The 21,622-nt window shown below is 46.6% G+C and overlaps 1 protein-coding gene across 2 annotated transcripts in view; it reads left to right on the top strand.

Annotated features, from left to right (window-relative positions):
* Nucleotides 1-380: 380 nt before the first annotated feature.
* The window catches only part of LOC118507996, a 28,989-nt gene continuing 7,747 nt past the window's right edge, over nucleotides 381-21,622 (top strand). Inside the window, exons 1-2 of one of the 2 annotated variants that reach the window (XM_036047366.1) lie at nucleotides 381-473; nucleotides 818-1,675. In XM_036047366.1, the coding sequence (XP_035903259.1) occupies nucleotides 1,207-1,675 (469 nt within the window). In that variant the 5' untranslated portion in view covers nucleotides 381-473; nucleotides 818-1,206. Of the gene's footprint in view, nucleotides 1,676-21,622 lie in introns of both variants that reach the window. The other variant, XM_036047365.1, reaches the window with a different exon arrangement.

Here is a 21,622-nt window from a genome sequence, read left to right as displayed (position 1 = left end):
ACAACGACGGGTTATCCTTTTTCTTATCCGTTTCTCCCTATTTTTTTAACAAAAATATGAATATTTTTGTCCATACAGTAATAAAAGTTGACACAATTATCAACACTCAATTACTTATTAATACTTGTTTATTTTGGTACCTTTACGAACTAAAAAGTAGCTTTCTACACAGCACGATAAAAAGTAACTTTCTCAACGGCGTTTTCAAACCAAACCATTTGAAGTGTCATAATCCCACTGAACAGCTGCGGTGTGTAATACGCCCAATGTAACGCATATAACGCGCTTCTTTTCTCTCTTTCTTTCCTCCCTACTCCATGGGAGCATCACCACTGTGGAACAAGCGCCGTCCACAATGCACTATGGGATTCGCTTTCCGGTCAAAACCGCCAGAAGGAAACGTCTGAAGCGGTTGTTTTGTCATTGTTATTGTTTTTCTCTCGCTGGAACAGATCGGACGGATGGGTGTAGCTGTGCGTTTTTCCTCCGAAAATTTAGCTCTCTAGCAAAACGCACTGGTAGCCCGGCTGTGTGCGTTTGTCCGGTGGTGTGCAAGAGTTTGTTTAAATGCTTCCCTAAGCAGCCAATCCAGCCTGCCTACCGATCAATAGTAACTTTGTTTCGTTTTGCCGCGGCCACGCGTCCGTTCCGTGTGTAGAAGAAGAGTCCGTGCCGTGTGTGTTTTGCTGTGCCTCTTTGTTACCACCGATGTGCAAACAGGAGCACAAGTGCACAGTGTGTTTATTCGCATCGATTTGTTTCCACAATCTGGCTGCTGTCCGAGCGGAATGGGTTCGCTGATAATCTTTCGTTGAAGTGTCTTTAGGTTTTATGTGTGTGTGCTTGTTGTGAAGTGAGCCTTGTATGTGCCCGTGCAGTGTGGTAGGCAAAGCTAAAACCACGGAAGCTAGCGTTCCGGAAACGCCTCAAAGGCAAAGCAAGTCGTAGCATTCGTGTTTCCCCGAAAACGCATCGTTTGTCGTGCGTGTGCGAGTGCATCGGGTGTGCGAGTGTGTGTGTATGTGTCCAAGTTCTGTGCGGGCAGAGGAGGCTGCTAATGTCCATCTGCTGCAACCATCGTTGAAGAAGAAGTGTGTATTGTGGGCACAATGCAAGTGCAATCGCACCCGTGTAGTAGCTTATTGTAGCGCAAGTGTGTTGCATCCGGATGCGTCTGCCTGCGTGTAGTGCAATTTCGTGAACACAATGGATACGGATCGATGCAGCGGCGCCACCGTACGAGCTGCACACAACGCCAACCATCGAGCGGAAAAGAAGCAAAACGGAACCTCGGAGCTAATCGTTAATCCATGTCGACGACCGCAGCTGGCCCAACGCCACCGCCAGCCATCCACCGGCGACGAAGATGAACGACGAAGGAAGCGAAGAAAAGGCAACACCATCCAGCAACAGCAAACAGCACAGCTGAATCGTGCTAGCTGCTGCACGTCTAGCAAGCTGAGCTACGGGCGCATCGCTATGGCAACGGGAAACCATCGCTGCAGCCCACAGCGAACGATCGCCCGTTCCCGGCTGGTCACGGCTTGCTGTGTGGGATTGGTGTTGCTTCATCTCATCGCGCTCGCTGCAACTACACCGTTGTCGATCAAACCGGACTATTGGCAGCGTGTGGCGTCTGTCGGTCGTGAACTGGTGAAGGAGAATTTTGGCACAGGTAAACATGCGGGAAAGAAGAATCGATCGTTTAGGTTAATTTTCCTTTCCCATTATAAGTACAACAATCATTTAGTTACGATCTCAACGTCAGTTAGAAACGGCGACGAAACCGATAGATTGCGCTCGGTAGTGTGTGTGAGTGCGTTCAAACGGCCGACCGGATGCTGTGGGGTTTGCTCGATTATCAACAGCCAACTTTTGACCTCCCGGGAGCGTCACACCAGCGATTTACGATTGTTCGAGAAGCCAAGGGTTTTCCGTTCTTACGGATGCAGTTAGGTCTTTCACGTGCAGCGAATGTTTACGCATCGGAAATTAACACGCCTTGCGGAAGCGGATGACCCTGAATTGAGTCATGTGCATCGTTATTAACGTGCCGTCGCTGTTCGACAACAGGGATGGACCGTTAAATTGTAACCGGCAAACATCTTCCCACCCCTTTTTCGTGACGTTTGCTTTGGCCTCTCCCAGTCCCAAGTGTGCAAAGTTTACACGATCGCGGTTGGCAAAGTACAGCTGGGATTTTGCACCACCCAGGAAGTGAAGGCTGGCAGTTGAAGAAACCGAGCCTGATTGATAAGAAGGGTAAAGAGCTGTGTATGTGTCTTCCCTTAAGGCCGCCAAACCGTCTGCGATGATCGCAGACTGAGGAAGAGATCATTGACCGTCCATTTTTTTATTTGCATGTTTATTATTTACTCTTACTGTTAACGAGGTGATAACAAATAACATCGGTCTGGTTGAAGATGTTATATCTCAATTTACAAAGAATATCTTCTCTTCATTCGTACCTGAACAAATCCTTGTAGACTTGATGTACATGAAGATGGAATAACGCTATCGCTATGCCACAAGCTATTGGTCAGAATGGCAGGATAAAGTCTTTCGAAAGACATTACCTCAAAAACTTCTCTTGATCGCTGCCCGAGGGCTCATTCTGCAGCTCATTCTGAGTGATTATCAAAAGGGCAGTGAGTTTCGTAAAGCAATGTCCATCTCGTCCAGAATCTTCATAACGATTTTTACGGATGCTACGGATTCAAGTACTTAGAATTGTTTACCGGACCCCAACCGGAACCTACACACACGTGATTAAGTTAAATGTTGAAAGTTTATTAACTCATAAAACATACTCCACGTGCATTACTCATCGCTCCGCCCGAATCGCGCGAGCTTGATTTATGATACGACCGTGTAAAAAAAATAGGACGGTTGGCAGAAAGCGAAAGAACGATTGAAAAATAAAAATAACCATTAGAAGACACAGCATAACTTCAACCGTGTTCTGGCTGCACGGACCGGAAATGTTTCATAGGCCCATACATTTTACTATGGCCAACCACCATCACCACCACCACCAGAACCAGAGTTTTCCAAAATTTTGTTTCGTTCGTTCGTTCTTAGCTGCTAGCTTTCGATCGATCTTATCCGGGTCAGGGTGAGGGCTAAAGGGAGAAACGGGGGGAGGGGGGGGGGGTGCATATTAAACTGGAAAAAAGAACCTCATTGCAGTCGGCTCGTAGCCAGAGCCGCGACCATGGAAAGGGGACTTTTGCTTATGAATATTTTCCAGCCTTCGGCGACCATCTCCGGGTGCATTAAATTATGCGTCCGGCTTCCGGTGTCACATCGGGATGGCTGGAAATAAGTAGGCCAGCCGGAATCCGGAACGTCTCGGTGGTCTGGTTGCTCTGTCGTAGTTACACCCAACCGGGGTAACGCGATGCAGTTTAAGAAGAAGGAAAAAATGGAGAGTCTCATGTATATTTTAACTTCCTTCCCTACTGGATTAGGACCGAATTCCGGGTTGCGCATCCATAGCCCAAAGGGATTGGAAGTGTAATAAACCACCTCCAGCGTGGACTTCGTGGACCCGTTTGCAGGATGTTACAGTTCGCCTCGAAAACGCATCAACGCACCCTTTTCCGTCTTGCGTCGTCCTGCCCAACGAACACATGTGTGCGCGTCACGGTAGCAGAAGCGTCACACGACACGACAAATGTGTGACGGAACCGCTATCGATTTGGTGGAGCTCCGGAGCCGGATGCTGCGCTATGTTTACTATACTCCGACACTGGAGTGAATATCTAACATGGGGAGGGGGAAAAAAGCAAACGATAGGACATGTGGAAGGGAAGATTAACGATGTGTATGAGTTGAACCAGGGACAGCCGCACATTGCCGCTGTTGAATGACATAAACAGAGGAGGACCGTAAAGTGGGAAAAAAATCTCCCGAGAAAAACTCCTCCCAAAGCTGCTGGTGGACCGTCAACAACGCAGGCTCCAAGATGATGTCTAGAAAATCGAAAGAAGATGGGCCTGATGGTTTAGCAAGTTTTGACGAAGGGGACCACCATATTTACTGGGATGGCGAAGATGCTCCCCGGCTTAAATGACGCGAAAGCAAGCAAATCATCTCCAAGCGTTATCATCAGTATCATCGCTTCGCCCGGAATCGCCTCCCGAGAATGGATTTCAGTGTCAAGGGAAAAAGGTTGGCCCGTACCAGAAGTACGAGTTGTCCTAGTCTGTTGCCCGCAACTTTAATGTGCCGTTTTTTGCTCCCGTTCGCAGCTACTAGGTCCACGCGAGCGGAACTTAATCGAACCGATGAGAATGATGTCAGCGGACAGGAGTTGTTGTTGTTGCGGTGGGGCGCAACTTCGGACAGGATTCGAGGCGCCATTACTGTGTGCCAAAAAGATGTTGTGCCACCAAGCTGCTGCTTGTTGTCCGGCCGAGAGCGAAGAACGGGGGCCCCATTTTGTTGTTCTTGATGCGAGCGCTTGATGGCTAGAGGCTTGTCCCGGTGGTTTGTTGGCAACTGTCGTCGCTGGAGAAATGGTTCTGTTTGTCAAACCGTTTCGTTTTCGACCTCGGGAAGCTCAAATTATACTCCGGGCTCGGCGTTTAATCCGTCACTACATGCGTTCGGATCGTGTGGATGGAATTTAAATCAGGTTTCGCAGTTCGATCGAAGCAGATTGATAGTTCGAAGAGTCGTAGTTACAGGCAAGCGGGGAATTAAACTATTACACCCCCACCGAAGCAGTGATGGATCGTCGCCAGTGGTCGCTGTCGTGCGAAGAATATTTATTTGCAACGACACACACGGCAGGGGACACACACTCTTATCGGACCGAGCCAGGGGAGCGAGACCACTTAATGGATGAGAATGCTCCGCTGGTGTGCTGTGGGCTGGTCAACGCAATGGATGCTCTGGGAGGAGCACGTTTTGGCTCTTTTTTTGTGGTGAGTTCTAATTCTGGTCGATTCTAGGGATGGAATGAAGCAAAAAAAATAAATCCGCCATATCCACACACGGACACGAGATGCCGGCGGGTTGACATTTTCGGGATGAAAAATGGCAAACCGTTCACCCGAACGCTCCGATCTCGTGGTACGTAAAATGGAGGGCATTGGGCGCGCCAGATCGCTTGATGGCGTCGCCAGAGACTGCGGTATGTCGTGTGTCAAAAATAGTCTCTCTGTCAGCTGAAACATGATGAAAGCATTAACGATATTCAGGATTGATATTGGAAAGGGATCTTCAAGTAATCTGTTTTGTATCTAATTTAAAGTGTTTAAGATATTAAAATTATTACATTTTTGACAAATTGCTTTTTTTAGCCACAAAGATTGATATTGTAGCCATGCTTCCAGGGCGAAGTTTCAATTATCTTCGCCATGTACCAGAATGTGTGCGAGGGTGAAATTTTTTCGCCATGACGGCTAATCAATTATCCCTGTTTTTGACTCGCTATATTTATCATAATCGATGTGGGTGGCAATCGTTTGCGTGCTTGTCGTTAGGGCATAGGGCAACGGCGAGTGAGTCATTTGTCTTGGGTAGAACTCAATTGATAGCGCTCGAAATGAGCTCCAAATAATTTTGTTTTGCTGTCACTGTTGAGTTTATATTTGTTATACTTCTTTTAACTGTACATTATTAAAAAAAAATCCCACAATAATCATCTATCTTATATGGTTCATCAGACCCACAAATCTAGTGTCACGATCTCTTTTTTTTCGTCTCAATCACACGATCACGATCATAATTTTCCACGGTAAAAATTTCGCCTGGAATACATGCATCATCTTTGCGCTATGGCTAAAGCAATCGCTGCCCCAATTTCGCAACGTGTATTACCCCCCCAAGAAAGCGTGTATGCGCGCTTTCTTGTCATTTCGGCGCTCGGGACGCACTAGTTTTGATGTTCGTATGGTGGTCGCGACAACCCCACCGAAAAAAAAAGCCACCACCAACATATAAGGCTACGATCAAGGACGGTTGATAACGGTCCCCGAAAGCCAGTCGCTGACATCATTTCGTGTCGTGCTGCAGCTTTTCAAAGTAGAAGGAAGTGCAATAAAATCGGCAAAAGCTGACCACTTTCCAGGTGGTGAAAGCAATGCGCATGGAAGTATCAGCATACGACACAACACGGGCCTTGTCACAGATTTCCTGGCCAACAGTTGTCTTGAAAAGAAGATGACAGGATTTTCACATATGCCTTACAAAACTCTCTGCGGGTAGCCTACATTGGCAGCGTTTCTTACTGTAACTGCCACGTGTAGTACATCGAACCACCGCACTCGAGATTGCATTGACCTCGACCATCTTCACGCTGGGAAAAAGGAATACATCAGCCTCGTCGAAAACTCTCGATTTCATTTTCACCCGACTGACACGAGAAATCGAGCCGAAACAATGAAGCAGAAAGGAGGAAGAAGAAGCGCTGTCCCAAACCACCCTCGCTCAAACGCAAACAGCAGGGAGGGGAGCAGCAACAACATAATTTTATGCTGTTGAAGCTGTGTTTCATTTTCATTTTTCAAGTTTGAAGTCATAATAAGCAGCCGTGGTCGTGGTTGGTGCGTGCGACTTTTTCTCCGGTTTGTTCCGGGGCGCCCGCCGCCTCAGAAGAAATAAGTTTTCATCAAATAAGTGTGTGGATGCATGAGCCACGAGCACGGCGAACGAGAAGGAAAGTAAATGGTGTGGTGCTTTGGAACGAAGCGATCGGATGATTAATATTATGGTGAGGACGCACCAATTTGAAACGGTCATGAAATGTGGGGTGTGCCTAAAAGTTAGTGTACTCAGGAGGGGGGACGTTTGCGCGGGGTTGTTGAACCCAAAACCGGGTGAGTGGGAAACTCTAAGTGTAAAAGATCAAATATTGACATAAAGTTCAAACACAGAAGGACAAGAATATCGGTTCTCGTTTTCCTATCGGCAAGAGATGCGTCCACCTCTTTCGTTATCGGACCTTTACTTATGGACTTGAGAGATCTTAGCCTTTCTGATCTCCTAGACTTAAAATTTACACTCGAAAGTTAAATAAGTAACAAACCTGCTTATGAACATAGGCGATCCTCAGTTGGGATTTGATCCCGAGCCCTTCGTGTTAGCATCTTACCCCGCTATCAACTGCACTGCCGACCCGTCCCTAAAGAAGCGTGTTCAGATCGACATAAAGAAAAGAACCCTTCAGCCTTTATTTAATTTAGTTATGAAAGCAACAAAGCATTAGCTGTGACAGACAGATAAATTTTTAATGCTATTCTTAGTAAACAAACGATCGCGTCAATTGGTGTCCCGTTCCAAGGGCTTCTTCTACCCAGTTTCATCCCACGCTTCTCTGCATGGTGCATGGCGGGTGCATCACTTGTTGATGCGTTTTTTTTGTTGCTCGTAATGGCTTTCGTTTTCACTCAACTCATAATTGTGAGACGGATCACGATCGGAGGCGGGTATTGCATTTTTTTTACGAACTCATCCACTTCTTACATTTTTTTGCTTGTTTGTGTGTACTCTAACCCATACGCTGTCGGGTGTAATGTGTATAATTGAATAAATTATGCTTGATTAATGGGGCACTGCACAATATGCGTCCCGGCAAAGGGGATTGTCGGCTGTCTCTAGCAGTGCTCCAGACGCGATCACGATCGCACACACACACACACACATCCGCCCTCCCGCTGGTGAAGTATGTTTAAGATCAACAGCACGTCCCGCCCCGGGACGAGTGGGAGGAAATCCACCAAATCCACCGAGCTAAAGTGTAAATAAACAAACGGGCACACCAACGGGCCCAGTTTCGTGGAATCGGGAATGGAGTGAGAATGCAGTTCGGAGCTGCATTTCGTTCGGAAAGCTAGCCTCGCAAATTTGCCAAATTATTTCGTGCGCCCAAACACATTCGGTCGGCACGCACGGCGAGCGTTAAGCCCGTTGTTGTGGCTTATCAACGTTTCGCTTTTAAAACAGTGAAGAAACCATTTTTACCTCTGGTAAACAATTCGTACCAACAGGCTGCTTTTCGCGTGACCTTCGATGCGTGCCGGACAAAAGAGTTGAACCGTATCCTGCGATGAGGGCCTTCGAGGGTGGCACCATATCGTGTGTAAGAGGGACGGCTTGGACCACTCTACGCTAATGGCATTCAGCTGGTTTTTGCTACCTACTAACTGTTACTCCCATACGATTTCTCTTATAATATTTGCAAAACCAAAAAAACGAAAAAGGCAACACACCAGTTGAACGATGGGTAGGAAATGAGAGCATTTTCTTTAAATTTTTAACGAACCGTTTCGGCAAGCGTGCCAAGCAATCGCTTTGAGTCGTACTGTGGAGTGTGGAAGTAGCAGCTCGCCTTTTGGTGGGCGTTACTTTCCATGTTTCATATGTTTTGCTATGCCTTTTTATGCTTCCCGTAAACACTGTTTTTTTTGTGTGTGTGCTAAAACATATTGAAGCTACATCCTGAAACATGGGCGCGAGATTGGCCCATTTACCCATCGGTTTAAATATTGCAGCAGCGGAGTTCGGGTTTGGTGAATGTGGCGTATTGTTGTTTCCATCTTGTGTGCCTTGTCCTGTAGCGCATAAGAAGAAATGATGGGTTACGACCGATGGAAATAGAAGCAACGGAAGCAATGACTCAGGGGATGCTGCTCTGTATGGAAAGCCTGTGATCCGGTTGGACGTACGCTTAAGCGCAGTGGCTTAAACCAATTTATGTCGTGCATCAGTGACGAGCTTGAGAGCATCTTTTTCTTCGTGTTTGTTGATGAACTTTCCTCTTTGGCACTACAAGCTTGTCTCGGCCGGCCATTTCTGGCTTTCTGTGACTTGATTTTACCCGTAGGCGTCCTGAACGCTTCGCTTCAGCCACCTGATCGTTCCATCGGATCTCACAGGGGTTTCTTTGGTTTAAAATATTTCTTGGTGAGCTTATGGGAAAATAAGAGACTGATATTGATCCAATGCCACCCGAACTTCACCGACTCCTCAATGATCTTGTTACACTATTGCTACTTAAATCAATGCATTAAAAGCCCATAAAACTATAACCAATTTCCTACACTTAACTCCAACTCGGCCCTCCAATTGAGGTGCTTGTGACATGGGAAATTTGGACAATAATGCGCTCGTGACAAACAATTGTTAACCGGCCAAGGAATCACCATTTTAACCGTTTTCTCGCCATAACAATCACACCAAGGCCGATCTCTCGTACGCGCTACGCACACTCCAACGCCGCTTCCATCTCGTGCCATGCTTAATCGAATTAAATCACCCGACGCTTGATTGTGCTGGTAGTACGGCGCAGTACAGCATAAGTGCAGCATAAAAACGTGATTTCGTACGTGAAGCACTGACCCAAGGCAACACATAGGCGCGGGAGCGTATGGGCAGCCAAGCATTTGCAAACCACCAACCACTTCGAGGGAACAGGCCGTGGCAGTGGCGATCGTACGATCGTCATTCATTTCCGGTTGATAAATGCAAAACGGAACCGTACCACCACCGGCCGATAGTGGTGGCGGCGGCGGCCTTCTTTGTCGTTGTAGGAAACTGCACCCCAAAGGCGTTCGTCCGTAAGTACAATTTTGGACAAAACAACAAACGGAGAGGCAAAAATCGAATTGGTTAGGTGTGTGTGTGTCTGTGGTGCTTGTCTTGCATAATTACTGCGCGCCACGGAGAATGGCGGAGAAGAAGCAGTGATAAGCAGTGACCGGATCCGATGCGGAAGAAAAGCAATCACCGATGACCGCCGGAGCATGACCCGTCGTCGGCGGATTCGGTGGATTTGTTGGGCGGAAATAATTCCTTCAACTGAACCCCCGGGTGTCCTCGGTGGGTGATGTTTAGTACAAAAATCGCGCCACTTTAGAAAACTTATTTCCTCGTTAATTGTAAAACAGCGATCATAATAACAAATTATGTTCGCCTTTACACAAGTGTTTAGATGTCTTCCTGCTTTAGGTTTATTAGCTCTCTTTTCGAATCTTGTCTCTAACTGACACGCTTTAATATTTATTTCGATTATGTTAAAACGAATCTAACCAGCTTAACAACGATGCTTGTTTGTGCTTCAAGCAAGATTTATAGCGCCCGCATTGAGCAGTTAATGCGGAAAGTGACATTCAGTCGGCTGTAACTTTTAATGTCTTCCCCGTCTGCCTGACCCATGCACGCACAAGATAAGGACGCACAAAACGACACTTGATCGCTAGCCAACCAGGCCAACGCAGTCTTTCGATGGTGTGCATTGGTGCAAAGTGAAGAAGTTGCAGTCTCTTGCGATCGCGACCGACCACATTAGCAACCATTAGCCATCTCGCGCATTGACCGTTGTAAGTGACAACGGTTAACTTTCTTTACTTTCACACGCCAAATACTGAAAGCAGGTGGCCGATTGCGTATCCTAGCCGCGTGGTGCATCTCACACAACAGTTTCCCTTTATGCTTATGTGGTGTTCCCTTTGCACGTGTCACAACGGCTAGTGGCGAGTAGTGAATCCTTTTAGAAATCTGCCGCCTTTAAATACTTTCCCAACAGCATACATATTCAAGTGGCCGGGTGTGCGCAGTGACGCAGTTTTTTTTATTTGCTGCTAGACATTATGAATCTCTAGCCCGTAGGGGTCTGGGGGCACAGGAAGCCAGTTGTTGATTTTGTTCGGTGACCGTGACCGGTATATGTGTGAAGGATTTTCTGCAGGGAAATTAATGCCGAAAATGATATACTTCCTCAACTAACATTTTAAATTGCAGTCCAAAAAAAAAGCGACACAAAAACCGCACACGAAGAAGATCACCACGTGTGATTAATATATTGAATAGTCGGCAGGTTTGAAGTAATTATCTCCTTGCTTAAAATGCATCACGGTTAAGCAGGTATTACAAGCTTAAATCAGGAATTCAACACAGATTTCGTAAAGCATTCCACTAATAGACCGAATTAGAGACCTTCCACCGTCCGAGCAGCAATTAAACCAAATGACAATGGGGACGACGACGGTGTCTCGAAACTCGCGATCGATCGACCGTCGTCTCGAACAACTCTCACTTGGTCCCATTTTGAAAACATCTTCGATGGACCTTCGATGTACGGCCACATCCGCCATAGTACTACCGGGCGTTCCCGTTAGCGAGCGTATTTGTACCGGGCCAATAAATTCCTGCCACCTGCCATGTGTGTCCTCTATTGCTTTTCCTTTTGAGCCGTGAGCAGGAAGGAGGAACGCCATAAGTAAAATGGCCCTTTTTTGAATTGAAAGTCCACACGATCCGCAATCCCGGAACCTGCCATGGAGCCATGTTATCAGCACCAGCAACCTCTCTTTTTACGCGTGCCAAAGTGTGTCACTTTGCCGGTTTAATCGCATTTTTATACTTGCGTAATGGTGGGAGTCGGTTCCTTGTAGAAAGGAGAGGATTCGGTACACAGCCTGCTCGGTGAGGGTAGCATAAATTTACCTGGGAGTGTTTCTCGAGTAGGGCCACTTTTTTTTCAGCGTCGGCGGGAAGCGAAATTTAAATTTAGCCACGCGGACGGGCGATGCTCGAGCGCAGCTGAAGAAAACTATTCGTTAACCCTCGGCGAATCATCGCTGAAATGGAGCTTCAATATTCTTAGTTATTTATATTCCAATTTAAATAGATAAATGTCATAAAGTTAATACTTCCATAAGACGTCTTATTGTTGAGTATATTATACTAAAATATAAGATAAAATATATAACTAATATTGCGCTCAAAAATTCACATCGAAAGGTTAAAACATGCTCATGCAAAGTGGAAAATCTTCCCAAAAACCCCCACGAGTGTAGTGCAATAAATAGTCATGCGTGAAATTAAAATGTCTTGCCCCTGGGAAGAGTTCCGTGCCCCGCGCGAAGACGGCTATGATTGAAATATTTCTACAAACAACATCCGACCGACGTCTCACTTGAGCGATTTGAGAAGTTTATAGCAAACAGCAGCGGAAATCGTTTGCTATCAAAATTCTATCTGCATCATCACTTCTCTTTTGCTCCCAAGAAAAAAGGTGATGAAAATGCTTTCAATACAGATCGTTTTTCCCAGTCTCAGCCAGTGACGGTGTGCTGTGCCGGTGAGCTCCAACACCATCATCATCCTTTCGATAATCGCTCTCCTCTGAAGTGTCACTTGATTGACACTGGGCCGAAGATGGAAAACTGAAGGTGGAAATGGAAAGAGGTATCCCGAGACCGATTTCACTCTAAGCCACAGTAGCCGTAGTCTCGCGTGCGACACACGACCGACCGGGTCACACTGTGTGAACTTGTGGCAAGCGAGCGAAAGTAAGTGAAAAGAAATGGATACTTTACATCCATTTCCCCTCGAGAAGGGTAAGGCGAAAGCGCGGGCGAGTTGAGAAGAAAAAGAAAAATGTGTTTTCCACGGTAAGGAAAATGGAAGAAAATCGCCTCACCCCGTTGAATGGTGAATGCCGGTGGCACCTGCTAAACCGGACGCATTATACACCCGCCAGTGTTGGGGAGCAAAAAAAAAGAAGGGAAAATGCTGAACTCAAAAATGCCAACGGTGGTTGTTTACTGTGTGTGTGTGTGAAGTAAATGCTACCAGTGTGCGGCGTACAGAATACAGAATTTCCACTTATGCTGTGGCCCCGAAAGCCGCCCATGTTTAGGTTTGCAATTGCCAACAGACAAAGGCGCCATGTTCTGGGCGATACGTTCGTTCGTGTCGTCCAGCGGGGTCTTATTTTGCAACTATCGAACGAGAAACGTAGTGAGGCACGTTGATATTGGCGAAGGCCAGCTTTTTGCTGAGGTCACTCCTGGTGGGATTGTGTTCTTATTCTGGTCCCCACCACCGACACGACACACTGGCACCATCATAAAAACCTTCATCTTTTGCTGGCTGTAAGGTAACACTAGATAGATGGATAGATAGGGGTTGAAAACGTGAGTGCAAAATAATGTAGCTTTTGAGGCCCCTTTTTATGTCTACTGTTAGCTAAGGAAAACGGCCGGAAAGGAGAGAGAGAGAGAATACATCAAGGAGCGTAGTTGAATCCTTGTTCTGAATGCGGGGACAGCCCAGTGATGCTTGTAGCAATGGCGCGAAACAATGTGTCATCTTTAATTGTTCCCTTTCACGAGAGACTTTAAATGGCCGTATAGCGAGAACAAATTGGAGAACGACTCTATTGTCTGGCGCTGTCTGCCCGAGCTGCACCTTGAAACAATTAAGTCTCATTTAACGCACACAACGCCACAACCGTGCTGGATGTTGGCTGACAATGCGATCGTAGCGATGATGTTACTGTGCGGAGGATGCTACCGAGCAGATTATCATCATTATCAAATGAAACAGTATATTAATATGACTGTCACAACGGACGAACGGTAGTGTGAGGCACAAAGAAGAAGAAGCGTCACTCGGACGTTAGGAACTGGTTTGTCCTAATTGTATTCCGTTGGCTCACGATCAACAACAACCCCAGAGCACATGTTTGCTACGCGATCGATTATTTGTCTCATCATCGATTGATTCTCTCTCTCTCTCATGCCAAACGAGTCTGAAATAATGAAGAAAAACGACACAAAATGAATTAGTAACAATCAGCTCGCTTCTCCAGATCATGAATCACGACTTCTTCGCCATCCCCGGTAGAACAAGGAAAGGAGGCCAACCGAAAGCATAAATTCCATCGCTTGCACTTCATCCAGTCCCAGTCCCTTACCGCACGATCGAGCATTGGCAGCCAGTAGAGTAGAATCAATCGGCGGGGTTGATCGAGTGCAGCACTCTCGAGCGACCGTTATGGGCGCCGTAAAGGATTCGTGTCTCGGGTTCGGATGCAACAGCAGCAGCAAGCGAGACTGCATGCTGCACACATGCTGCACACACCGTGCCGAGAGATGCAGAAAGTTATTTATAGCGTGCACAGCGTGCACGTCGGTTTTGGGGCTATTGACCGGGCTCAATCATACAAACCTAGGGCGTTTTTCTTTACCCAATTGCTCTGCCGCGGATGTTAGTGGGTTTTGTTGAAGTTAACCTTCTCTTTATTAAATAGGATATAACAACTTTAATATCTCTCATAAGATCTTCCCTGTCAGCAGTCAGCGAGAGAGTCCTCTATCGATTGCTAAACTCGCCGGGCAACTCCCGCCTGAATGAAGCTTTAAATTTGAACCCCAACCGAAATGTCGCTTTTATGCGCTCTCGTTGTGCCTGGCGCCCATCATCCGCGTGCCACCCGCTCCACCACCTGGCGCCATGCCTTCTCCTCTCCCGGCGGACCCGTCCACACCATGGCGTCGTAAACGTCGTCACGTCGGACGCAAAATTGGAGCAAAGTGTGAACTCACTTAAAACCAATTCCAATCCCCATCGTGCCGGCCTCGCTGACATCACTCATCATCGCTCCGCTTAGATAGATCTTGTCCGCTTGTTTTCTTTTTGCTGCCTTTTGTGTGCTCTTGCTCTTCATTTTCTCCCCGGTGGGACAGCATCATGGAACCGGTAGATGATCATCGGTGTACGCGGAGGGTTACGATTAACCCTTGGGTGGGTAATTTTTGGTAGCCAGAAGCTTTTCGGTCAACATTAGAGAAGAGTAAAACTTGCCACATTATAGATCAACGTTTGTGAAGCCCTTTATAACTCTTTCACACAGATTGTTCACACAACAATCGAATAAACCCCAAATTATGGTCCGTGCCCTCCATCATCCCGAAGGGTTTACTTTTCCACGGCAGCAGCACGAGAGAAAATAACACATAAATGGGGTGGGTGAAATGAAAGGTTCATGGTCATGGCTGCCACCGCGCACCCATATCGATGACAAACAGGGGAGGGCCGGCCAATTGGCCACCACAAACATTGGTGGAAAAAGCAGCTACACCCATAATATCTATCGGGGAGAAGATTCGAACTTAACCTCTCAACGTGGACGATGAGGATGTTCACAGCGAGTTCGTTGTATGATTGGTGACTAAACGGACCCAGTCTTTTGAACCCGATGCTCAGAATTTATCGGAAAACACTCGGTGAAGTGCTCGATGAAGTGGAACCCCGAGATGTCTCAATTGCGAACCGCCCTTTTCTTACCGCTGAAGAGGAGCGGTTGATGATCATCGACCGACTCCAACAATTGTCGTCGATGGAGAGACCATTGCACTTGGAGAGATATTGTCACGTCTTGGTGGGTAAAAGGTGACTTATGGATAGAATGGTGGATAATGGGGAGGGTTTGGCAGCAGTCAGCAGTGACAGCGAAGATGACGAAGAACGACGACGACGATGGGCATGCCCGGGAACGTGACGATTTTATAATGAAATCGAGATCCACGAGCTACGGCGTTTCGACACACGATCCGGCATGGTGGTAGGCAATGCTTGTCACGAAATAGTAGCCGGCAGGGGCCGGATATCATTATTTCAGGCATGTTTTGGCTGTTGCGTTAATAGATTTTTATATGCGGTTCGTGGTCGTTGGAGATGATTTCATCTATTAAAAATTCTCTCCCTCCCCTTCCTAGCGAGATTGATTTTTTGGCAAGCAGTTTTCAGTATTCTGCTAAAAAAAACACTTCCAAATGCTACCCGTACGGCTACGGATCACCTGGCAGTAAGAGTGCGTTTCGATAGATAAATGGTGGACAGACACGCCAAAAATGGAAAGACATCGTGTCGTCGTGTACAGTTCCGGAGGAAACCGCACGATAGTTATTATATTATTTTATTACTTTCCTCTGCCGTCCAACCAGACCACCAGACTAATCCGGCCGGCTTATACGTAGGATATGACGTAAGCTTTCACCTTCGAACGGTTGCCTCTAAAATTGTCTATTGCTCCCTGGCCCCAACCAAGCGCGGCAGAATGGAAATTGCCGGCGGTTGCTTCTCTTCCGGGCAAAGCCACGACGACGTCGTTGGTGCGTTATGGAAATTCACTGCGGGGTTGTCAACTCTCCACCACCGAACTGGTGAACCGTGGTTTATTTATTATTTATTTTTTGAAAGTTTATCGAGCAACCCGTAAAATCGAAAGGGGAAATTGTTGCTATGGTAACAGTTATGAAGACATTGGTTTTGCTCTGGAGGCTGGATGTGCTGCTTCCCCCGCTTGTAGGTGGATCGATGCATCGCTGCTGTCACCGAATTGTAATGTAAATTCACGCGCTGCTGGTCCCTGGCGTGAAGCAAACCTTATGGGTGCCGAAGAATCACGGTGGTTATGTTTGTTTTGTTAGCTATTGGTGGGTAATTTAAAATGCTAATCAGGCTACTCTTGAAGCTCACGGCCATATGGCGGTTTTTATGCTGATTTTTTTTCCACTGCATTTTGGATATAAAAAACCTAACTTAAAGCGCAATATGATTGGATCGTCGGAGGGATACTCGCCGCTGTTGGAATTCTTTTCTCTCTGCCCGCGTGCCGTCACGTGGAAACTAATTTCTCACCGGCCAAGCTCCCACCATGTACAATCCATTATAGCAACTGGACGACGGGGTGGGGAGTCCACGTGTCTCCCCCATCGCGAGTCTACATTGTAGAGGGAAAAACTCATCCGATGACTCATCGCGGCTGGTTGGTCGGAAAAATGCGAACCTTTGTGTGTGTGTGTGTGTGCGCGCGCTCCCTGCCCGGTCAGTATGGCAACGGACGTGTGTAATACCTGCGAGGTTTAATTACGTTTATTGATTGCTATCTTGTGGCGGGTCTGGCTGGCTGACACAGTGCAGTGCAACGAGCTGCATTCAAGCGGTCCGTGGGAAGTGATAAAGAATTTTAAAATGCCACAGCGTGGCGTGATTGATCGGGAAATGAGTTTATGTTAGCATTCAGATAGAAATTTTTAAAATATTTTCAAAAATCATAAAACAATAAAGAGTCCGACGGGCAAGCCTCTTTCCTTTTCGTCACCTGACAGCAAAATAAATATGTTCCATAAATATCATCCTAAAAACACACACCCAGACAAGGGCGCACGCCATGTGTCCCTTGCTTAAGCGTCCTTTGCTCTAAACAAACAGATGTCGTCGGCAGTTTTCGGGTTTTCGGGAGGAGATATTTTCGGCACACAGTCAAGCCACTCCGTCTTTTGAGCTGACATTGCTCTCGCCTTCTCGACGAATGTGTATGCAAGCACCGATGGGACTTCAGACGTCCTATTATGTGTTTTTCCTCTATTCCAAACATCCGGGAAAACATTTTTAACTGTCTTCTGCATACCAAGACACACACACACCTGCCAATTATTGTAGCTTGCTTGAAGACTTGCAAGATCAACTTGTGCCGATTCGCGTTATGGAAGGGTTTCAACATGGCCTTCAGTTTCCCAAGCAGTTCTTCAATTGAATTTTATATTAATGAAATTTTTCTACCTCTCAAGAGACTTTTTTTGCGACTTAGTTATGAATCGAGATGATCTCCCTGTGGATGGACGGTGCTCTAGCTTCGACAGAAACCTCTTACCTAGCACCTTCTCGAATGTCACTCGAAACACAGCTGTCAGCCGTTTGGTGTAATGGAAACTGTTGGTCGTCACCTAAAACAAAGAAACCTCTTCCACAAAGACACGCCGTATACGTATCATGTTTCCCCGTCGAAGGGATTTTTTACTCGTGTTCAACCGTTTCCTTTTTCTTTAAAACAGTTTTAACTCGCACACTCGCATGCAAAGCGTATTTCTTCCCTAATGATTGCCAGCGATATTACGCCGAAGACATCCCGGCGCAGACGTGAACGTCAAAAAAGGAAACTTGCCGCATGGCATTATTATCTTGTCCACCGCCGATAGTTGCAGTGGAAAATGAAATCCCCATGATTCCGATTGACGATGGACGTTATTGCACGGTGTGTGATCGGTGGGTTGAAATTTATTGCTATCGGAACACGGTTATTAGCGAACGGTATGTGTGTGTGCGTTGTATCCGAAGGTGGGAAGATGCTAATGGAAGACAAGAATCTTGCCCTTCTAGTAGAATGCTTAGTGAACGTGATCTCTTGCGATCGTAAATTCGTAACACAATCGTGGTTCTCTCGATCGAACACGAGATCGTGATGATGATGATGATGGGAAAAAGAAGCTGAGACAGGCAGGCAAGCAAACGAATGGATGTACTCAAATTCTTTTCCCTTTAATTTTCCCTGCACGACGCCCTGTATTTGTTGATGCAAACTTTCCACAAGTAGAAGAGTCACACCTTAAAAAAGGGGCCAAATATTTTCCACCGGAAAATAGCTTTTACCAACTACACGGAGCTCACCGCAAGCCTCATTTGAGATCCCCGTATGGGTGGGCTTTGTAGTTGGTTAGACCGGATCCCGGTCGTTAAATGGTGCTGAAGTGAAGAGCCTTTTGGCACCGAAAATGAAACTTGGTGCCGTTTTGGTTTGCCGGCTGAAGTGTTTCGATGGCGCTCTCCGTGTACACATCCTTTGAAGTTACCCTCTCATTAGTGTCATTAAGCTAAGGTTGAATGGTTTTTTGTGGGGCCGATGGTGCCGGTGTCACATCGCAATATGTACACACGTGTGTGTCCCTTAAAACAGGGGGGTCTTCACTAACTTGTGCCCGTACTGTCCTTTTACAGCAGCTAACAGACGGGGCTCGGTGTGTTTGGCTGCCCCATTTTAAATGCTTTCTGCAATGGACGAATCCCATCCGTCGTGTCGTGTACGAGACACCCATAAAGGAATGGAAGGAATGATGCTGCCATTCCGGTCCTTGTCCCGTTGCTCTATAGACATATCGTCGTTCTACTGAGACCTCTAACGTCGGTACAAGAATTCGTCGGAAAGGAGAATTTTCTGGGAGAGTCTGATGAACCGTTTATGCAGTTTGCTCCATATTTGGTGTAGGCTGGTCGGCAGGAAAAAGAAGGCTTGACTCGGGGAGCATCAACGTTTGAAGCCCGTTTGGTGAAGGCTTCTCGGTCTGTCTCTGTTTTAATGGGCTTGATCAAACCGTCGCACAGTGGTCAAACGCCGACTGAGCGGTGGATGCGGTTTTAAGTTTGTTCTGTTTCTTTTAATATGTTTACTGTGCAGTCGACATTTTCATAACAGTCCTTAATTTAATTTAATTATCCTTAACATTGGAAGGGAATTTAGAAGAGTTTTTGGATTTTTTTTAGATAAAAGCTTCACACAAAAAATATATATCAAAATAATTTTCTATTTCTCATACTTCCAACTCAGACCATGACTAAGACCATGGACTAAGTGTTGATTTTTGCTAAATGTTCTAAAATATTTTTGGAAAAACAAAACCCAAAATTGTGTCGGAAACCAATGTCCATCCAATGTCCAACCACCGTACCATGGTGCGTTACGCGTCGGTCGGCACTGAAAAGCTCGGCAACTCGGAAGGAAACGGACGGAGGTCAATGGAACGCCGATCCCAAAGTCAAACAAAGGCGGGCTGGGTTTGGGTGAAACTTTTTTTTTATGCTCGCTTGTTGCGAGTGCTAGGGCCCCATGCTTTCTGTCCTTGGCTGTTTGTTCACTCGAAGCTCGAATATGAAGCTTCGGTCCCGCACCTCACAACGTTAATAAGGGATGCAGCTTTTTGCAACTTATAATCATTTAGATCCCGTTACCATCTCCAACTCCGACGAGTCACATCTCCACACAAGACACAGTTGGGAGATAATTGATGAGCTAAACGGTGCGGCGGCACATTCGCGAATCGCTCGTTCGCAACGGATGGATGCAGTTGGCGCGAGCGCTCTCGGTTTCAAGAACTGACTGACTCATGGCCTGATGTTTGGTATATTTTTAATATACAGCAACGAGAATTCCGGCTGATGAATTCAATCATGACGTACGTACATCTAATGTGGTGTTCGCTTACAGCACGCAACGTTAGCTCGTGATCATGGGCACGTTTTCGTTGTTCTCGTTTGTCAATTAAGGCATTCGATCAGAAATCAGCACTCAAACACTCCAATTGGTGTTGTAATGATGTTAATGCCGGAAATTAATTTGATTTTATACGTTTCTATTTATACGGGCTGCATGCATTCTCGGGCTCGTTTGCCATAAAGAGATCCCGGTTGGGTAAATCAAGCCACATCCCAAAACGAGACAAACGAGAGGCCGAAACGAAACCGAAGAAAAAAACGGTTCCTCTTACGGTTATCTTCACCAAAAGCCTTTCCTTCCCTTCTTTTGGCGGGGCCAGCCCCAGAGTACTCCCTTAAAGCCCTGCTCTGCGCTCCCCGGCCGTTGGTCCCCGGTTTCAATTCAAGCCCCACGGTGCACGGCAAGATTGGTAATTGGCTTTTAATTTCGCAGAAAAAGTCTTCGCGAATCGCCACCGAACAACCGTCCCGTGCCCTACAGCCCAAGATCCGTTGATCTTTTCGCAATTCGATTCCGTTGACGTTGAATCGAGATGGGGGAAGGCTTTAATTTGGCACAGTTTGCAACAAAAAACCCCGTTCCGTTCCGTGCTTTTCTGCGATTGATTTCGATCGAAGCAGCAAAAAATCCCCCCTCGAGGCACATTCAAGAAGTGGAAAACTGTGAAAGCGGAATTTTTCAACGGGCGAAAAGTGCAAGAATGCGAACCAACGGGGCCAGCACGGGTGTGTGAAGGGCACGCTTAAGAAGTGTGCATAAGGTTGGTTGAATTCAATCGGTCGTTTTTGGTTTTTGCATCTCTAAATTCGATATTCCCCCTTTTTGTTCGCCGTTCAAAATTAAGGTCTGGCCCAGATGGGGGTCAAACGCTAATTTCAACCACCCTTAATCGATCTTTTTTTTCTTCGACACTTTCAAATGTAAATTACTTTTCTTTTTTCCCTTGGGACATTATATGGTAGGAGGAGTATGAAAGTTGCGTGCCTCTTAATTTATTTTCTTAGCGGAACTTGAAATGGGTTAATTCAAATGTGGAGCCTATCACAAAGAAGAGTACAAAATACCCGTATAAAAATAGGCAAACATAACTGTCCGTATGTTTATTGATTCGCAGAAACTACTGCTATCAGCGGGGCCCTACTTTAATGGCCGCTCAGCGAACATCCCAATCGAACACAATGGCTATGAGCAAGCGACTAACGGGGTTATAGGCCACCCTTGACCTTCAGCGGACCACCCAGAGCCCAGTTGGTATTGCGGCTCCGTGATTACACCTTTATCAAATCCCAGTCAATCGCCAATCAATCACTTTAGACCGTTAGCTACGGTCCAAAGATGTGTCGCACTGGCACTGGAGGCGAGCACCACCAAGTAGCGAGATGTTAATTACTCTTTACCAAGCACTCACTACTTGGCTGTGAAGTGGTGTCACACACCCAGTGTTGCATAATCTGTCTCAAGACGCTCGGGACGTTCTTCCTTCCAGCTGGTGTCAGTTGTAGCACCCACTCGACACGATTTTATCTAGCGGTTCGCTCACGGCTGGTGATTAGCGCAACGAATTAGCAAATCCCGGGGCGGAGACTGTTCTTAAGGAGCGGTACAAAAGGCGTAGATTCATTTCCATCCCAGTGTGACAAACGTGGTCGTTGGATGGCGGAATTGGCACATGAGCGTCGCTGTGTGCGAGTGGGTGGGATTGACAGAGGAACTATAAATGTCTTCTTTGAAGCTTCAATTTATGTGCTTGGGCTGGGCTGGATCCTCCATTTG

Source organism: Anopheles stephensi, chromosome 2 (assembly GCF_013141755.1).
Source record: "Anopheles stephensi strain Indian chromosome 2, UCI_ANSTEP_V1.0, whole genome shotgun sequence".
NCBI lineage: Eukaryota > Metazoa > Arthropoda > Insecta > Diptera > Culicidae > Anopheles > Anopheles stephensi.
The sequence above is the reverse complement of the archived record's forward strand: the minus strand, read 5'-3'. Positions and strand labels throughout refer to the sequence as shown.